Raw genomic sequence first — 21,355 nt, 5'->3', positions numbered from 1 at the left:
ACTTTCTGCAGAAATCGTGCTCAACTTCTACTAATAAACACTCCCTTCCAGAATAAAAACCTGAACCTCTAGAGCACTTTCTCCTGGGTTGGATTTGCAAAGTTGATAATTGTCCTGGACTCTGACCTCCCAACTTCCGAATGAAAATTCAGGGCTTTGTTTCACCTGAACATCTTGCTATCTAGACTTTGCAAATAAACATCAATATCACTGGTTACCTTTTGTATACATTGGACGCAGCCAGTATATAGGCAGAGCACCACACAATTCCAAAATCTTAGGGCTCAAGAAGCCGTGATCTTTGACTGGCTGTTTTGCGGCAACCCAGATGAGAGATTCTTCTTCAAACTTCGCAGGCATGATTTCATCTTCCTTAAAGAAGAGAATAGTAGATAATGCATCACATATTGCTCATCAATTATTCAAACAATTGTGCAGCCATCAACCATCTGTTATACAACAGAAAGCCTAGAGGGAGTTCTGCTATTACTGTCCAAAATAATTCAAACATTTGTTGAAAGCAGAGACCTGTTTTTTTTAACCCTTCCTTAAGGATGGAAGGTTCAGTCTTCCCAGAAAAGTAACTATATTTATTCAAATTTTATTCACTGCAAATACTTAAGTAATCACTTAAATATGTGGAGCCTGCAAGGTTTGTGAAGGTTGAGATTTAGGGTGTAGGTTTGATATCCAGACGTTTCATTACCTGGCTAGGTAACATCATCAGTGGTGACCTCCAAGTGAAGCGAAGCTGTTGTCTCCTGCTTTCTATTTATATGTTTGTCCTGGGTGGGGTTCCTGGGGTTTGTGGTGATGTCACTTCCTGTTCATTTTCTGAGGGGTTGATAGATGGTATCTAGATCTATGTGTTTGTTTATGGCGTTGTGGTTGGAGTGCCAGGCCTCTAGGAATTCTCTGGCATGTCTTTGCTTAGCCTGTCCCAGGATAGATGTGTTGTCCCAGTTGAAATGGTGGGTTTTTTCATCCGTGTGTCGGGCTACGAGGGAGAGAGGGTCGTGTCTTTTTGTGACTAGCTGGTATTCGTGTATCCTGGTGGCTAATTTTCTTCCTGTTTGTCCTACGTAGTGTTTGTGGCAGTCCTTGCATGGAATTTTGTAGATGACGTTGGGTTTTTCCATGGGTTGTACTGGGTCTTTTAAGTTTGTTAGGTTTTGCTTGAGAGTGTTGGTGGGTTTGTGTGCTACTAGGATTCTGAGGGGTCTTAGTAGTCTGGCTGTCATTTCTGAAACTTTTTTGATGTATGGTAAGGTGGTTAGGGTTTCTGGCTGTGTTTGGTCTGCTTGTCGTGGTTTGTTCCTGAAGAATCTGCAGGCTGTATTTTTTGAGAATCCGTTCTTCTTGAATATGTTGTATAGGTGGTTCTCCTCTGTTTTCTGAAGTTCGTCTGTGCTGCAGTGTGTGGTGGCTCGTTGGAATAGTGTTCTGAGCCTTTTATTGAATATATTAATTTCCAAAGACTGATGCAATTGTTCTTGAAATCCTATTCCCTTAAATGTAATTCAAAATCATCAAACAGGAACATTTACTGAGTTTTAATAAAACCAGTTGCATTGTGCTATGCTTGGTATTTAGTGATATTACATCACTGGACTATTCCAGCTAGTAATGGCAGGGAGTTCATTGCTTCAGATAGAGACTCCAGTTTTTTTTTACAATATTCCAATAAAGACTTACATTTCATAAATGCCAGAGACAAAGCAACTGTATCCCCCCCGTCAGACAATCCAAAAGCAGGTGGGCAGCTTAATGTGCTTTTCCCCCTCTTAAAATGGCTCTGAGAATTACTGGCATTTATATGAACATTACCACATGATGGCACTGTTGGCACAAAAGTGCTTCTGCATGGATTCACTTGTCAATGTGAACATGGTGGAATCATCATCAAACTCTGACAAACTCCCTGCTGTACTTCAGAGACAAGCTCATGCTGAAGTTATCGCGGATATCATTCCTTCACGGTTACACAGGTGTACATCTATTGTGCAGAAAGAGCAAACTTCCACCTCTCGCTAAGCCACTTCTTCAAGGAAAATTCTCTAATCTAATTGATTGATGAGAGGTTTCCAAGTGTTTCCCTTTAGGCATCTCTGAAAAGGGATTTGGTAGAACATCTTGTGAAAAGGGCACCTTGTATTGCTCAGACAGGCATACAAGCATGCTTTGCTATTGCTTAAAGGTCTTGCACTCAAATATCCAAAAGTACAATTGTCAGCTGTTGGCAATTTATTTGGCAATCTCATGTAAACAAAATTCAAGTTAAGGTAGCAACTATCCGAATTTATTTTTCGCAAGATTTCTCAAATATATTTCACACACAATAAATGTTAGGTGTTTTAGTATGGAAGCTCTCTATATATTTATGTACAAATGTAACCCATGTCAATTATTACGATTCAGTGATAGGTTTCAAGTTTTAACATACTTGAATGATTATAAACTGAAATAATTCAATTAAAATGACAAAAGAATCTAGATAATTAATCATATGAAAAACAACATATTGAAATTAATGTTTCTGGGACTAGTGAAAAAGGTTAGTGCCGCCACAAAGGAATCAGCTTTTATTTTTCTGATACTTTATTAATGAATGGTCATTAACCATATTGTAAAATCTCTTACAGCAGCCTACACTAAAAAAATACTGCAAGCTCTTGAAGTATGAGAGGACAGTTCATAAACAATCTTAATTTCACATCAATTGATTTTAATAGTACACTTTAGAATACACACATACAATCCACTCTCTCTTTCCTTCCAGAGAGGTGTTAGCATATATATTGCATCTCCAAGCACTTTAATTGAATACAGTGTTTAGAGGTAGCACTTGGCTGAATGTTAGGTTTGATTTCCCAGATTTATTCAGTGATACCTCTCCTTGATAGCTGACCATTGCACCTCTGGGTGGGGATGCTCATGAGCTCATTTTTAGCTTATTCATTATGTTGTAATTGTCACGAATATAAAATTCTACGTCTGTCATGAAACCTCCAATGGGACAAAAGCAAAACAAAAACCACAGATGCCGAAAATCTGAAATAAAGGCTGAAAATTAAAAGAGAAATACTCAGCAATTCAGGCGGCATCTGTTCAGATACTCTGTGCCCAATGGGTATTGTGCCACTGCCAATCACTGCCCCATTTTATCCCCATTCTCCTCCCCGCCCCCCCAAACTCTGATACCTAACTGCTGCCTCCAAAGCTTCACTCAGGACAGCCTGACTGACACAGGTGAAACGTACCACTGGTTACTATTCTCTAGGACACCGTTGGCTCTGAATAGCAGCTAAACATCTGATTGATCAGCAACTGTTAGAGGCAGGGTATTCACTAAGATGAGCTGGAAGCCACAGCTTGATGACTGTAAAATTAGATGATGGTTTCCTGACCCAGTGGAGCTGGGGCCTCACTGACTTGTTAATTTGGGGGATGGGGCCACTGCCTCGGAGAAAAGTTCCCGCCATCACCCATTAAATCCTTGCTGCCTGTCAGGTTACTGCAGTTTGATGACATCCTGAAACACTGCTTACGTGGATTTTTAGAGACAGCATTTTCAGCATGATGAACATTTTTATCTCCCTCTTTCTTAGATTATCATATGTATTCCAGGATTCCAAGTGATTTTCTCTGGCCTGTTGCATTAAAATGTTCGCACATAAACAAGTCATTTTGCGACAACGCATGTTTCGTTAACGCAAATTTGCTGTAAGGTGATTGACGAATTAGGGACACTGTTTCTACCGCAAGAACTTTTAAAACATGTTGGCTGTGATCCGATTACATCGTCAATACTTTAAGTTCTGTTTCTAAAGCGCAATTTTTCTATAATGCGGGGTTGCACAAGAAGGCAACCATCACGTTATCGACCTGTATATACTTTACTCAAGGAAGCATTACTCCAGACCAGTGTTAAAACCTGGGGATAGTTGAGAGTTGGGGATTCTAACGTCATGCTGGAGACAGTAAGCTGTTACTATTGTGATGCTTTTCTAAATGAACAGAAATATTTTCAAGATGTAGACATTGCATAAGCAGCACTCTGCCTGTTTGTCATGACAACTGGAATAAATGGTAGAGATTCATGATACTGATCTTTGCTTAAAATGCATATATTTCATGCCTCCACAGAATGGAACTTAGTTAAGGAATACCAGTAAAAATGACTGTAAAGCAGCTTGCAAAGATGTCTGGTGGCATATAATTTGTACAGTACAATCTTATTGCTATTCTCCACAGCAACTATACTATCACAGGAGCATTGACTCAAGGGCTGTGCCTCAGGAGGGGAAGATTTAACAGGGAAGAGTGCCAGCTGTCAGTGTCAAAATTTCCACAGCTTCAACCTTTAAGCAACTAACTCATTCCAAACGAATACTAACATAAACCATTTTTCTCAGTATGGATATTGTTTAAGGTAATGGTTCTGAAAGAGTTGATGTTGAAGCTGCATTAAAGGTCCATCCAATCTAATGATGTCACACAATGTTTGAGTAAAGTTAATTCAGCACAAGGTGCCAATGAAGACAGGTGTGTCATTGCCAGCCTTATAATCATGCCAACCAAGTCAATGTAACTGGTACCGGTTTGCTATCAATGCAATAAATGACACCTCGTTGTGTAAAAAATGCCTCTTGTAAAAGCTCAATATCGGTTTTTCCTCCACAACTGCTAACTGGACAGCCCCTTAAACTGAGGCAGCACCGCCCACAACCACAGGCTCTCAGTGCAACATATGACAAAGTGATCTGGGGGTTTGGGGCTGTCAGAGTCAGTACAGCTATCTTTCTCACTGAGTAGAACTAAGAGGATGGTCAATTTCATCAGAATGATGTGGTCTTGGTCATGGAGGGTTGTTAATTGCAGCCATTTGGATCTTGCACAATGAAATTGAGTTTTTCTTTTTAAACTCTGTGCAGCTGGTTTGAGGCACTTATCCTAAAATCACAGAACATAGCGCACAGTACAGGTCCTTAGGCCCTCGATGTTGTGCCAATCTTTTATCCTACTCTAAGACGAATCTACATACCCTTCATTGTACTAACTTCCTTGCGCCTATCCAAGAGTTGCTTAAATGTCCCTAATGTCTCTGACTCTACGCAGAGTGGTGGGTGCATGGAATGCACTGCCAGCGGTGGCAGTAAAGAACTTCAAAGTTTGTGCGAAGATTTGTAGCTCGGGTGCTCATTGCTGTGGTTCTGTTCGCCGAGCTGGAAGTTTTTGTTGCAAACGTTTCGTCCCCTGGCTAGGCTCCCAAGCACTGATGATGTCGCCTAGCCAGGGGACGAAACGTTTGCAACAAAAACTTCCAGCTCGGCGAACAGAACCACAGCAGTAAAGAACTTACCTCTGACATCTCCCCTAAATCTTCCTCCAATCACCTTAAAATTATGCCCCCTCGTGATTGCCATTTCCATCCTGGGAAAAATTCTCTGCCTACACCTCTCACCTTGTACACCTATATCCAGTCACCTCTCATTCGACTTTGCTCCAATAAGAAAAGCATTAGCTCCCTCAACCTCTTGTCATTAGGCATGCCCTTCAATCCAGGCAGCATCATGGTAAATCTCCTCTGCACCCTATCTAAAGCTCCCACATCCTTCCTATAACGAGGCAACCAGAACTGAACACAATATTCCAAGTGAGGTTTAACTAGGGCTGTATTGAGCTGCAACATAATCTTACAGCACTTAAACTCAACTTCCCTGCTAATGAAAGCCAACAACACACCAAACGCCTTCTTAACAATCCTATCAACTTGGGTGACAACTGTGAGGGATCTATGAACATGGTCCCCAAGATCCCTGTGTTTCTCAACACTGCCAAGAATCCTGCCTTTAAAGTTGTATTCTGTATTCAAATTCGACTTTCCAAAATGAATCACTTCACATCTTTTCAGGTTGGACTCCACCCGCCACTTATCAGCCCAGCTCTGCATCCTGTCAATGTCCCATTGCAACGTACAACAGCCCTCCACCCAATCCACAACTCCACCAACCTTCATGTCATCAGCAAATTTACAAACCCACCCTTCTACTTCCTCATTCAAGAAATTTACAAATATCACAAACAGCAGAGGTCCTAGACTGATCCCTGTGGAACACCAATGGTCACCGAGCTCCAGGCTGAACAATTTCCATCTACCACCACCCTCTGTCTTCTATAGGCCAGCCAATTCTGTATCCAGACAGCTAGATTTCCCTATATCCCATGCCTCTTACCTTCTGAATAAGCCTACCATGGGGAACTTTATCAAACACCTTGCTAAAATCCATATACACCACATCCACTGCTCTACCTTCATCAATGTGTTTTGTCACATCCTCAAAGAATTCAGTAAGGTTTGTGAGGCATGACCTGCCCCTCACAAAGCCATGCTGACTATCTCTAACCAAACTACAGTTTTCCAAGTAATCATAAATCCTGTCTCTCAGAATCCTCTCCAATAATTTGCCTACCACAGACGTGAGACTGACTGGTCTGTATTTCCCAGGATCTTCCCTATTCCCTTTCTTGAACAAGGGAATAACATTTGCCACCCTCTAATCATCTGGCACTACTCCAGTGGACAGTGAGGACACAAAGATCATTACCAAAGGCGCAGCAATGTCTTCCCTCGCTTCCTGTAGTATCATTCGGTATATCCTGACTGACCCAGGAGACTGATCTATCCTTATGTTTTTCAAAATTTTCAGCACATCCTCCTTCTTAACATCAACCTGTTTGAGCAGGTCTATTTCATGCTGTTCTCACAAACGTCAAGGTCCCTCTCAATCATGCATTAATTCCTCTTCTGTGAATTCTAATGATACTTTTATCTGTTACACTCCTGTTTTAGAAGTGATGGGATGGTTTCTGATGCATGTTTCTTAATGTTTCAGAAATCACATGGCAATACAGACCAAAACCACTGTCAGTCACTGTATAAACTTGCTCTGCAAAATCTCACTGTCCCGAGTAGCAACCAAAACAGTATCGTGCCAGAATAGGAAGGTAAAAGCAGCATTCCATGAAGGAGAAATAGGTGAAACATTAACATAACATTTCAAATATCGCATCATCAGATACTTAAATTGGGAAGCTTCGGCACTTATTCTTAAACTACTTGGAGAAAAAAAAAATTGCTTAAATCATTTTCTTCTCTTCACACTTCCTCTATATCCATCAACAGAAATCCATGGTGCTCTCACAGCTCTTGAAATAATTACAGATGAATCCTCCCAGCAACAGATTAATTAAATACAAGACATTTCATCAAATCATTGTAGGCTCTGCAAATACCTCTCTCCTTTGTGTTGCTACATTGTGGATAATATACAACATTCAACTACTTCACCAAACTGATTATATTATGAAAAGAGTAAAATTGCTGGCCAGCTGGAAGGTTTCACTGGTGTCTCTCTTGGATACTGATAATCATAGATTACCATGTACAGTGGATTTTAAAGGAATGTCATTTAGCCACTGAGTGCTGAATCCTTAGTTTCTGTAACAGAGACAGGAATCATGCAGGAACGCCACCCAGTGACTATATTAACTTCAGTAGCATTTGCTCCACTGTACCCCCTTGTACTCTATGTATCCTCCTCAATTTCTGGTGGTCTACCAGTTGTTTGATCCTGCTCATAGAGTTATACATTACGGAGACAGGCCCTTTGGCCCAAACTGGTCCATGCCAACCAAAATGTTCATTCACACTAACCTCATTTCCCTAAACTTGGCTCTTATCCTTCTGATCCTTTCCTATCCATGTATTTGCTCAAATGCCTTTTAAGTGTTGTTAATGTACCCGCCTCAACCACTTCTGCCTACCACCCTCTGTGTAAAAACCATGTCCCTCATTTCCCTTTTATTCTTTCCCCTCTCACCTTAAACTGATGCTCTCTTAGTCTTTTTCCCAGGGTTGGGAATCGAGGATGAGTGTATTCACTCTATGCATGACACTCATGATCTAATACACCTCGATAAAGCCCCCCCCCTCAGTCTCCTACGTTCGAAAGAAAAAGTTCTAGCTTGTCCAATCCCTTCCTATAACTCAGACCATTGAGTCCAGGCAACATCCTTATAAATTTCTTGGACACCCTTTCTAGTTTAATAAAATCCATCCTATAACAAGTGGACCAAGACTGAACAAAATACTCCAAGTATGGTCTCACCAACACTCTGCATAACTGCAACATAACTTCCCAACTTCTATACTCAATGTCCTGACTGATGAAGGCCGGTGTGCCAAAATCTTTCTTCATTTTCAGAGAAATGTGAACCTGATCTCCAAGATCCCTCTGTTCCATTACATGGCACTACCATTCACTCTGAAACTCCTACCTTGATTTGACTTTCCAAAATGCAAGACTCACACTTACCTATTGCTCATTCAAAAACTTGTCGTCACTTTTTAGTTCTGCTCTCTCTCTGCCATACCTACTGACATGTGAGTTGAGATGGACTGGAAACTTTGTTGTCTTGAGGGATAGAAACACAATCCTTTCCTACTTTGCTGAGCACCATCTCTTCTTGACTTCTGTGTCAGAACTGAACTTTGGACACTGAGATCTGTGAATCTCTACTGCAAGGACATCGGTTGTCATTTACCTAGCATGTTGGTTCTGCTTACAGACCATCTTTGATTTACACACCTGGCTCTTGCAGCAGCAGTATGCTTTATGACATAAGACACTCTCATTGTTATTATGAGCTGCGACAAAGGGATTGTGTACCATGACAGATTTCAGAGTAACAATTGTTTGTCCTCATATCTGTTATTGCACACCTTCGTACTAATCCAGCTTTGCAACGTATTGTGTCAGGAAATAAGTGATTCATAGAGATAATTCTGCTTTAAGTAAAACCATGAAAAATAGATTATATTGTCATTCACTCTTTCCTTGTTAGTGGAACCTTATAAATTAGTTGCTGTGTTTGCCTGTATAACTGTGTCTGCATTTCAAAAATAATTTATCATGTTCTAACATGTTGTGAGGATATAATAGGCATATTATAAATAAAGTTCATTTACTCCTTTACTTTAGCAGAGGTGTGATTGTGTGGTAAGATTACTGTGAGGTAGTAACATGCTTAAGGAAACTGTACATGAAAGAAGTCTATTCTTCCTTTCTAAAAGCTCAAAATTTATTTTGCAAAGAACATTTTCAAGCAATTCTTCAATTGACCTAATGTTTTCTGTCTATTGAAGTCAGAATGTGCCTCAATGACATTCTCACAGTACAGCACTGCAGAATGTGAACAATATAATACAGTACTTGATAGGAGGCTGTGAGGGGCTCAGTATCACTGTGCCTTACACATTTAGTCTTTTTAAGCTTAACCTTAATGTGACGGGCTCAAGGTATTTGCGATATTGTATGTGAAATTCTGCTCTTTACGATCTTGTACCATTTTGTCCACGAGGCCAGTATAACAGTATAAGAGAAATTGAGCTATAATAGCATCAAACAACTGCTTATTCTCAGGTGCAAACCATGCTTGAACCTTATGTTGAACACTCCTGCCCTGGAACCCCTTTATGAACTGCTGCTGAATGCATTGCTTCCCCAGAGTATTGAGCAATTTGAAGCACACCATAACAAAGTCTGTCTGCCTGCACAAAGTCTTCCCTTAGTTGGTTCTGTGCGAATCTGAATGACTGATTGTGATTGATCTGGATATTCCAAGGATTGGCAATCCAATTGCCACTCTGCTTCCATTTTCTTTCCCTATTAGGGCAGGGGTCTGCATTTCCAGCCTGGAGTTCAAATCCCATCTCCTTCAGAAATGAGGAATGTACCTGAAATCAAACAGCTCCCTGAAAGCACAGGACAATTACACTCCTTTAGCCAGCAGCCGGAAAGCCATGCTTAAATCTCAATGTCCAGCAGCACTGCTAGATGTTTAGATACTAACCTATTCACAGGAGCTGACAAAAGGTAAGTGTGGGGTTATGGGGTCATTTGCTTAAGGAATTATGGTGCCAGGTGGATAGAGTGCCAGATGAATGGAGTGGTTAAGGATTCTGGTCTTGTTGGTCTGAGGCATTGTGAAGGTGAATTGTCAGGTTGGGTGCCAAGAGAGGGAGGGGAAGATGTCATTTGGGGTTTGTCATGTCCAGTAGTGGAGGTGGGTAGGTTAGATCCTAAGGTTCAGACTGTTGGCAGGGAGTGGCTGTTGGTTTCTGGTGGTGCAGGAAGTGAAATTGAGAAGAGTTCTGGGGAGGTGGAAGGGGTTAGTGGAGTCAGAAGGCTGTCCTTATGACTCAGGCTAGCTGCGCCAATATAACACAGTAACTTAGAGCATGACTAAATGAAATATTTAGCTGAGAAGACTTTCTGCAGCATATGCTTGTTGTGCACAACAATATTATTGTTTTGTCTTGGCTTCTAGATCCATTGAAGGGAGAGTGGAGGCCTCATTTTAGAATGTTAAATTTGAGGGTTATGAAAGTTCCATATCAATTAGAGAAAGTTTCTTGCTTTTCTCAGTATTGTATTAACCTCCAAGTTCATGTCTGGATTCTCTACAAGTTAGGTTCTGCCTCTCAACATTAGAAAGGAAGACCTTGAATGGTAACACATTTACACTTGCTATTCAAATTGTACAGTGGATAGCAAACCCATAAATCATACAATTTATCCATATTTTTTAAAAAGCTGCAATTTGTTGTTTTAGGAAGAAAAATCACTTGAAAAGAACATCTCTGCTTCCACGTGACTCTAAATGAATTTCATACATGGATTTGTTTAACACTGAAGTCACAATTAAATTACACATGTTTGATTTGGAATGCATGTTGCATTTGTCTAAATTGAATTTTGTCTGTATTACTGAAATTTTAAATTAGTTTTGTTAATCTGAACCATACATGTATTTTTTTCAGTTCCAGTTTGTTGATAGGTTTTGCATGGCTTGTGGATCTTAAATGTTTCCTGCTTAAATTTTTTTATGTATAATTAATCTTTTTTTTGAACAGTAGACTTAATTTACACTCAACCAACAAGACCTGATTCCTCTTAATCCTTCATAACTTTAAGTTGAGCTGCATGATCCTCTTTTTTTTTTGCAGGTCATTGCAAATATCTTTTCTCAGGTCTGTAACATTTAAAATCATTTTGAACATTCCCTGTGGCATGTGTTGTAGACACTGCAAAGATGGATCATGTCTTCTTTGGTGAACTATTTAAGGGAGCTTGCTGTGAAATTACATCCCAGGAAGCAGTGAATGTAGATGCGAACACTGTCAACAAACACTTATTATATTTCAAATCCGATAATGTTTCCTGAAATTCTGATAATCACCAAGCTCCATTTTGACAGAGCGGCGAGGAGAGAAGGTAGAGTGAAGCGAGGGCTGCCTGGAAGGTAAGGGCTTAATTTATATTTGGGCAGTTGCTAAACCTGAGATAGTACACATGTAGTGTCTCCCTCACCCCCCCCCCCCCCCCCCCTCCGCTAACTGGAAGAAACAGATTCTGTAAGGTAAGGCTTTTATTTTTTCTTTATCTTTCTTTTTCATATATTTAAGGGCATTGTTTGGTTTTAGTTAGTTCATATAAAGCTAAGCTTTTACAATGGCAGGGGACCTCAGACCCATGCATGTGCCTCTTGCTTGATGTGGGAGCTCAGGAACGTGTCTGACTTGTTTGACAACATGACGGTTCTGGAGCTGCGGATAGACTCACTGTGGAGCATCCACAATGCTAAGGAGGTCGTGGATAGCACCACAGGTTAGAATTGTTGAGGGAGACAGTGAATGGGTGACCAAAAGACAGAAAAAGAGTAGGAAGGCAGTGCAGGTGTCATCTCTCTCCAAAACAGGTATGCCATTTTGGATAGTGTTGGGGGAGCTGGCTCACCGGGGAGGGCTGCAGTTGCCAGGTTCATGACACTGTGGTGGGCACTGCTGTTCAGAAGGGCAGAAAAAAGACTTGTAGGGCCATAGTCATAAGGGACTTTATTGTGAGGGGGGTTGATAAGCGGTTCTGTGGCCGAAAATGGGACTCCCGGATGGTATGTTGCCTCCCAGGTGCTCGAGTTAGGGATGTCACAGATCGGCTGCAGAGCATTCTAAAAGGGAAGGGTGAACAGTCAGTTGTCTTGGTGCATATAGGCACCAACGATATAAGTAGAAAACGAAATGAGATCCTGAATGAAGAATTCAGGGAGCTAGGAGAGAAGTTAAAGAGGAGGACCTCAAAGGTAATGATCTCGGGATTACTACCAGTACCACATGCTAACCAGGGTAGAAATAAAAAAATAGGCAGGATGAACATGTAGCTTAAGAGATGGTGTAGGAGGGAGAGGTTCAGATTTGTTGGACATTGGGACCGATTCTGGGGAAGGTGGGACTATTACAAAATGGAGTGGAGGAATAGCAGAAAGCATAAGGGACTGTCAGAGAATACAGGAGGATATAGATAGACTGGAGAGTTGGGCAGAAAAGTGGCAGATGGCTTTCAATCCAGCCAAATGTGAGGTGATGCATTTAGGTAAGTCTAATTCTAGAGCGAATTATTCAATGAACGGAAGAGCCTTGGGAAAAGTTGATGGTCAGAGAGATCTGGGAGTGCAGGTCCATTGTACCCTGAAGGTTGCTGCATAGATGGAGAGAGTGGTCAAGAAGGCATATGGTATGCTTGCCTTCATTGGATGGGGTATTGAGTATAACAGCTGGCAAGTCATGTTAAAATTGTACAAGACATTGGTTCGGCTGCATTTAGAATACTGTGTACAGTTCTGGTTGCCACATTACCAAAAGGATGTGGATGCTTTGGAGAGGGTGCAGAGAAGGTTTACGAGGATGTTGCCTGGTATGGAAGGTGCTAGCTATGAAGAGAGGTTGAGTAGGTTAGGTTTATTTTCATTAGAAAAAGGAGATTGAGGGGGGACCTGATTGAAGTTTACAAAATTATGAAGGGTATAGACAGGGTGGATAATGACAAGCTTTTTCCCAGGGTGAAGGATTCAATAACGAGAGATCATGCTTTCAAGGTGAGAGGTGGAAAGTTTAAGGGGGATACATGTGGCAAGTACTTCACACAGAGGGTGGTGGGCGTTTGGAATGCGGTTCCAGTAGCAGTGGTAGAGGTAGGCATTTAAGATTCATTTAAGATGTGTCTGGACGGATGCGTGAGTAGGTGGGGAGCAGAGGGATACAGATGCTTAGGGATTGACCGACAGGTTTAAACAGTAGATTTGGATCGGCTCAGGCTTGGAGGGCCGAAGGCCTGCTCCTGGGCTGTAAATTGTCTTTGTTCTAAGTCGGGGGGAGGAGAGTAACATTTTAAATTATTTTACCATGTTAATTCCACCTGGTTGTTTGGTGTACTTTACTCCAGGTGTAAATCACATGTGGACTAATACATAACATAATTTAATAGCTGAGAAAGCTTTCCAGACAACAGAAATCAAAGTCCTGTTTTAACATCAGTTAACATCAGTGGAAAGAGAGGCATCAAGCTCAGTATTGGTGAATGGTTTCCTCAATGCTCAAATATTGTACTAGAGGGTGAAACTGTATCCTGCTAGAACTTTTCCAGATGTCTTCTGAGCACTCACTTCAATTAAGTATCTCTCCTTGACTGATTTACAGATAGCTCCTGACTAAAGATAGCTCCTCATCCATCATTGAATTCATTTTTGTTCTTGAAATTTTGTTCTTGGAATTCCCAATTATACCTAAATGTCCATTTCGCTAATGCAGGCGCTGCATTGCACCTTCTAATAAGAAGTCTAAGAGTCTTGCAGTTAGAGATGTGTCAGTATTACCCAATATATAACTCTACTGAATCATAATACAAGGATATAATAATATCAAGCTCTTGAACTGGATAGTGTCTTTTGCATATCCCCTCAAAAGGTTTCTCCAGCTTTTCTCGGATATGGCCCACGGAATTCTGACCAAAAGGAGGCTTTATGCACAGGGCCATATTTCCAAAAGTTCTGCATGTGTTCTAGGCTTACTTAATTTTCCACAAAAGCTATACTACTGGATATCTTATAAGTAAACTTATCAGTCTTTGTGGAACATTAAGATTTGATTCCAGGTCAAATACAATGAGAATCAGAGAATTTTTCAAAACACTACTGACATAGGAATTGGCAAATCAAAAACTATCCATTAGGTAGGAAGACTTATCTTCAACTCCCTGCTTGTGCAACAAAACTAACGAGGGATGTGTTTGCTGAAACGTTATGAAAACCAACCTTCTCAGCTCCATACTCAGCTACTTTTACGTCAGCATCTCCATCTCGCACTACCTGTGACTTTGAAACAGTCATTTCAATTTGCCCTTGACTAGTGGCTGTATTACATCTTCAGTGATCAGTGTACTAATGTATCATACAATCATCATTATTAGTTTGAGTGCCTCAATTTCATTTGAGGCTGTATAAAATAGCACTTGCATTTGCTGTGACAGTGCATGTGGTGCATGTCCTTGGACTTCAGACAACCCAGGTTAATCTGTACAGAGAGAGATCCATATTAACAATGATCCATATTAACTACCTTTTCAGTATCATTGCAGGACAGCTAATATAGGAGGTGAACAAATGCTGAACTGCTTTTAATATGAACTCAGCATTGATATCATTGGCTAATCATTAAAATCAGAAAATGAGGTGCATTATTGAAGGGTAAGAAAAAAAGACCCTTACCGTGCATGTTGCGGAAGCCCACATCCTCAGCCTTTTATACTTCTATTAATTCAAGGCAGGAGACATTTGACACAATCATCTCTATTTCTAATGACATTTTTAAACTGCCAGGAGTCCCTTCTGTTGCTGTTCTTGTCTGGTGGGCTAAATGCAATTCAATTTACTTTATGTCCTTTGTTGTGAAAGTCACTTCTTCACTTGCAGCCACATTCATCCTATTTCTCGAAGATCAACATAAATTCTTTCTGATGCCTTTGATACATGGGCTGTGTGTGTGGGGTCATAGACCAATAGGGACATCCTCTTGGCCACTGGCACCATCACAATTAGAGCTTTGACCCTTTCTGTGATAGTGGTAACAGTTTGAAGCAACTTCTTTCTGGTGAATTAAAAAGGGGTTAGACACCAGTTTTATGCTGTACAAAGGCACTAAAGCTGATTATTCTTGTCGTACATTAATAGAGCAAACTAGAATACTACCTGTGTTAAGTTATAATGCTGCATGTGGACTTGGATCAGCTTCTAAACAGCATTTGCAACTACAAGTCAGGAACTCTTTAAACCTTGTCAGGTTTTTAAAAAGCACGTTAAATTTTCCATTAAAAATTGTAATTGAACATAGTCCCTCAAATTCCATTTTTGTCCAAAGACCTTAACTGTCAAATATTACATGTATGGTCAAAAATTAAAGTCTAATTAAACACTACATGCGAGATTAAAACATGTTTGCAGTTCTCAATTTATCTTGATACATATTATTTAAAGGACTGTTTGCCTCATCAGTAATTCTACTAATTACCCCAGGTGGACTAGGCCCACTGATAATAAACAGGAACGAAAGTATAATATATCATAGCTATTCAGGTAAAATAGACTTAGCTCAGGGCTGGCATATGCAAATAATATAATATAATAACGGGTGAGACAAATATTAAAGACTTCCAAATTGAATTTGCTCCCTGCTTTCAGTAATTACTGCATGTGCTATTTTATCTGGCTGATAAAACTATTCGTTTGTTTAAGTTGTGCAACGCATCTTCTACATTTTATACCTGCACATAGATCTTGTTTTTTCATTCCCCTGCTTTCCCACTGGGACGGTAAGTGAGTAGACTTCAGACGGTTTTTCTCAGCTGTCCAACTGTATGAATTTCACAGTATCTGGGCAACTAGGCCAGATTCTCTTCTGAATCAGAATGTCATACTCAAGGGGAAAAAAAAAATCTGCCCTGCAGCAAACTGCGTCTCCACTTGATTGACATGGCAATGAGGTCTTGAACGAGAACCTGCAAATTATGCATCAATTCGAATGAAAGTTTCTACAAGCGCTAACTCGAAATGGCATCAAAATGCTTGCTTTCTCCATTTAAAGATTATGTTACCTGGGTGTTAGTCTTCTAAAACCATAAACATTAAAACCACATAACACCTACAAGCTCAAGTGCAATTGCTTCAGTTTTCATGTTCTCAATATCAGGCAGGTGTGCTTTAGCTTGCGCTTTGATGTAACACATCCCTCCTCCAGCAAAGTGAATTCCTGTAATTCCCTGTAACACAGCAATGAGTTACAATTAAACAGCTCGCAAGCACATCCACACTTCCTATCAAGTTCCACTGAAACATGGTACAAATCAAAAATTACATTCACACATTGTTAATTTTGTTCTCAAGTCATCATTAGCTAAGTAACCAGAGCTCAGTGACCCCTCAGTTGGAAGGTTACAAGTCCAAGCACCTGATCTTATAGCGAATAATATCTAATGAGGCCTATTGTTACAAATGGTTTCAATCATAAGCAAATAAAATGTAATTCATGATGCTTAATGTACCAGATTATTATGACAATATACTTGTGGATAAGCCAAAAGAAAATGGGTTCTCAAGATTGAAGACACAGTATTTGACTTACAGTCTGAAAATCATGAATCTCCACTGCCTCTTCACTGCCACTTCCAGTCCTGAATGTTTCAAGGTTGTTCTCAGTGTCAATTTCCAGAGATCCATCTTTTATCTTTCCATTGACGCTCATGCTATAATGCATATTGTATATCTGTAAACCAACATTATTACTATAAGGAAATGGTTAAATACAAAGTGCAGAACATTCTGTACAATGCTGCCACATTTGAAAAGAAGAGAGAAAGAGGGATATTTGTTTTTAGTTGAGAAAGCACAAACGGAAGTCAGATGGGACTGACTTTGGTCTAATAGAGATGGACTTCTGCTGCCCCCAAAAAGCATTGGGATTCCCTGGCACTCTCATGGATCAAGGAGGATGCAGAATAATAAAGCACTTTGAAACCATTCATTGGGGCTTTCAGGAAATTGCCTAATTTCCCATTTGGCCAATTTGGTTCCAGTCACCGCTGCAGTGTGCTGTCTGATTTCGCTGTATATATTTCAGTTAGGCATTAAGCCAAATCCAAGTGCTAAAGAAGAAAATCTCCATAATTTACTGAGTGAAACTTGCTCTCAGACTTCTCCCAAAAGGCTTTTAAACCAGCTACTATGCAACATACAGCAGATACTCATGCAGACAGCTCCTTTATAGTCTTTGTCATTAATGCCATAAGAAAGCTACAATCCATTGCACAGCTCCTGTTTGGTTGCAGTCAAAAATCAAACATCATCAGTGTGGGCAAATGGTATACACAAACCCAAGTCAGTTGGTTTTCTTTAGTAAATAAATAGAAATTGGAACTTGCTAAACTAATTAGGGAGGATTAAAATTATGAAGTATCTTTCAATGCAATGTTGGTAAAGACGAACCACTGAACTGTTACCTTAATAAAGAGAAAGGTATACTTTGTGGTCAATGCATTATATGAAGGTATCATTCATTAGGTTGCTAGATTAGCATACTTGAATTGTTTTTACCACTTGTTAAGCTGTTGACTAAATAACCTCACGTTAACATAACAGCAATGTTGATGGACCAAACATTAAAAGCAATTAATTCATTTTTCTGTGCGGTATATTGTACAATGGTTTTGATTCTTCGCAGTTCATCTGAAGCCATCATATGTCCAAATGGCTTTTTGAGAATTGAGCAGTTTCTCAGATAAATTGTAGATGTGGGCAAGGCTGCCCACTTCCATTTATCTAAACACAGCCGACCAGGAAGGTCTATTCACACTGAAGTGAAAGGGGGGGGAGGCAGGGATAATGCAATGTCCTTGGAAAAGCATTTCTTTTACTTCAGAGCACTAACATGATGTCTTCATAGAAGAAAGAGTCACATAAATCAGATCAGATTGTTGCGCATTCAGAAACTGAAGTGAATTACATCAGTTAACCGAAGTCAATCATTTCTCACATCAAAAAGGTTAATACTGAACAAGGTTTCAGATTCACTGTTCTCAACACCATTATCCAGATTAAGTAATCAGCACCGGGCTCCATTTATATTTCAAAACATTAAATTAAAGATGTTAGTTTTACCACTGTAGTCGTAAAAATCCTTTGAAAGGAATTGAGAACATTTAGTGTGGCATTCATCCAATTCATTGTGAGAGCAAGGCCATTCACCTTCAGCTTGTTTCATACATTCAGATTGATCCTAATGTCACCGGACCATCCAATTTTCTTTGAATGGTGCAAGCAGTAAGCCTTGACTCTTATCTGGAAGTTTATACCATGTTAATCATTTATTGAGACAGATTTTGACTTTGTCCAATAATGTAAAATAATACGTGCAAACTTGCAACTCCTTCTACATCTGTTTCAACTTGTATTTCCATGCATTAATATTTGCTGATTCCTCATCACAAAGTGGAAGCAAACCTTTTTGTATCCTGAAAAAACTTCTTGATGTCTGTCTTAAAACTTGGCATTCATAGGAAATATTTTCTATAATTTTCTCCTTGAATTAATGTTTTGGCTTCACTTTTTCTAATACAGTTAACAATCTTCTTTCCCTCAGTAACATCACCTCTCAGATAATATTTCTTTTCGAATGATAAGTTCAACATTCTTCAATTATTGCTCAGAACCCAGCCCCTTACTCTGGGAATCAGCCTTATGCTGTCTTACCTCCAGCACCCGAACATATTTTCCTTTCTTGGTGATAAGAACTAAATACTGTAATCAACATGCAGCCTGACAAAAGCAGTATTAAAACTTGACCATTATTCTACCCAATTGATGACCATTTAGCTATGTAGTTCAATGTCTTATTAGCTTATGATTACTGTACTGAATTAACTAAGGGTACCCAAATCTTTTTCAACTTAATTCTTAACCATTTTATCACCACTTGTGAGTAAGTTTAGCTATATTTTCCTTCCTGTACAGACACTTACTTTGCTTGCATCAAATTTTATCTTATTTGAGCTGTCTATTAACAGTACATTGACTAATTCATCTCAATTTCTGAATGCCTCTCCCCACCTGTACCGTTTTAAACATCTGGCGACTTTACATAAGTTTCTGATTCAGGTACTCTATAAAAAATGACAATTCTCATCACCAACTTTGAATACCATCAGCCCACTCCCCATACCAATTCAGTTCAACATAACTACTGTATTCATTAATTTAACCTGTTCCATATCCATACTCTACAATTGTGCATACCTTTGAATTCAATTATTAAAATCACAGTTTGAAGGTCACAGTGCACCATTCATTGAACCTACTTCATATCTATTCAAGTAGGCATTCTCAAAGAAGTTAGAGAGATCCATCAGACTGAATCTTCACTTCTGAATTCACACTGACTACAATTACATAACTAATTGTGTACAGATGATACTCAAGTAACATGGTAAACAGCTCCACTATGTAACAAAAAATTGAAGACAAATGTGTGACTGCCTGTAAATATTTGATAAGGTAAAAACAATGACTGCAGATGCTGGAAACCAGATTCTGGATCAGTGGTGCTGGAAGAGCACAGCAGTTCAGGCAGCATCCGAGGACAGGCAAAATCGACGTTTCGGGCAAAAGCCCTTCATCAGGAATAAAGGCAGAGAGCCTGAAGTGTGGAGAGATAAGCTAGAGGAGGGTGGGGGTGGGAAGAGAGTAGCATAGAGGACAATAGGTCAGTGGGGGAGGAGATGAAGGTGATAGGTCAGGGAGGAGAGGGTGGAGTGTATAGGTGGAAAAGGAGCTAGGCAGGTCGGACAAGTCCGAACAAGTCAAGGAGACAGTGTTGAGCTGGAGGTTAGAAACTAGGATGAGGTGGGGGAAGGGGACTCCTCTACATACGCCCATCCTAGGACAGGCTAAACAGAGACACAAACAGGAATTCCTAGAAGCCTGGCATTCAAACTGGATTTCCATCAATAAACATATCGATTTGGACCCCATTTACCAACCTCTGAGAAAAAGAACCGGAAATGATATCATCCACCTGAGCAGACCAAGACACATGAACAGAAAGCAGGACAGAACACCGGTGCTTCACTGATGATGTTACCTAGCATCGTGACGAACAAACCTTCCAGCTCAGCGAGCAAACTTACAACCTGAACCTCAACTTGGGCTACAAATGTTCTCAAAAATTGCAAACTAATACTTGTTAAGTACCTTGTTAATGACCACTCGCTTCATTAATATATATCCTCCCATCTTATCAAGCTAACCAAATGAGCTAGATATGGGGAAACCCCAATATAGAAGTCAGAGTGGGCACCCAAGAGATTCATCTCAAAGCTTGTGTGAATTACCTCAGTGTTGGAAATCAGACACCAACATCTCAGGGATGCTCCATGGACACTGGACATATGCATCCCATAGCCATGGACATAGGCATCCAATATGTACAAGCTTCTAATAACCCTCATGGTATATCTTTGATCTAATTACTGGATGCCTCTGCGCTTCAATGCTGCATGGGCAACGGTGATTACTGTATTGCAGCAGGGAAACTGTGGAATTAGTTACAATGTACACAGGACTGGGACCAGGCTGCATCTTCATGCTGTCCACTTGTTTTCATACTGCTGACCTGTGTGATGATGATGCTACTTTAACAAGGTTATATTGTCCTTGGCTTTTTCTTCCAAGAGGTTGTAAAAGACACAGACTCCAAAAAGTCTACATTTGAAGGGTTTTAGGGCCAGTTTGATTATAGCTAACAGATACTGCCTCAGGAAAAAAGGCTTTTAAGGTTTTTTAAAAAAGACTCTTGTGCTGTGAAAGGGGGGTGGTCAGTCCTGCCAGCTCAGCTTTTCCCTGATTTGGTTTGATTTGGCTTTGGCAGTCTGTTGTGAAGCTGCTGGAGCCAAGAGAAGCAAGTCCATGCTGACCCTCTCTCTCTCTGGTTTCTCTCCTGTAAGACCCTGTGTTTGATTTTACCTTTTGTGCCAAGGGGTGTTTATGGGGATTGTTGCAAGTATTGGGAACAATATCATTTGGTTGGTATGACCTGCTGGGTTTTCAGATTGGAAGACAGAATAACTTAACCTTTCTCTTTTGTTTGCGTTTCATTTGTAAATAATGCGTTTTGTTTAAAACTAAGTGGTTGGACCTGCTGCATCTCTCCTGGAATATCCACTTCACAACCTGCTTAAAACAACCAGCAAAGTTAGGGTCTGGGCTACCTTCCTGAAAGGTTTTGAGGGGGTCAGGCCTAGTCCATAACACCTAGAATGTATCCCTCCCTGCAGATCCCTTTTTGTGCTTTGCTCCTTCAGCTATAGATATCAGGCTGATATTACTGCTGTCTTGCCATGTTGTTAAGTGCAGA

General features: G+C 40.2%; 1 protein-coding gene across 1 annotated transcript in view; it reads right to left on the bottom strand.

Moving 5' to 3' along the window:
* Positions 1–21,355, bottom strand: part of cnmd (chondromodulin) — a 72,019-nt gene that overhangs the window by 37,037 nt on the left and 13,627 nt on the right. The window contains exons 3-5 of the mRNA XM_043691168.2: positions 16,574–16,714; positions 16,098–16,211; positions 219–372 (exon numbers count right to left, since the gene is read on the bottom strand). Coding sequence (XP_043547103.1) covers positions 219–372; positions 16,098–16,211; positions 16,574–16,714 — 409 coding nt within the window. The remainder of the gene's footprint in view (positions 1–218; positions 373–16,097; positions 16,212–16,573; positions 16,715–21,355) is intronic.

The sequence above is a fragment of the Chiloscyllium plagiosum genome, unplaced genomic scaffold (genome assembly GCF_037043375.1).
Source record: "Chiloscyllium plagiosum isolate Xiang-an unplaced genomic scaffold, Cpla_swu_hap1 HiC_scaffold_6, whole genome shotgun sequence".
Classification (NCBI taxonomy): Eukaryota; Metazoa; Chordata; class Chondrichthyes; order Orectolobiformes; family Hemiscylliidae; genus Chiloscyllium; species Chiloscyllium plagiosum.
The sequence above is the reverse complement of the archived record's forward strand: the minus strand, read 5'-3'. Positions and strand labels throughout refer to the sequence as shown.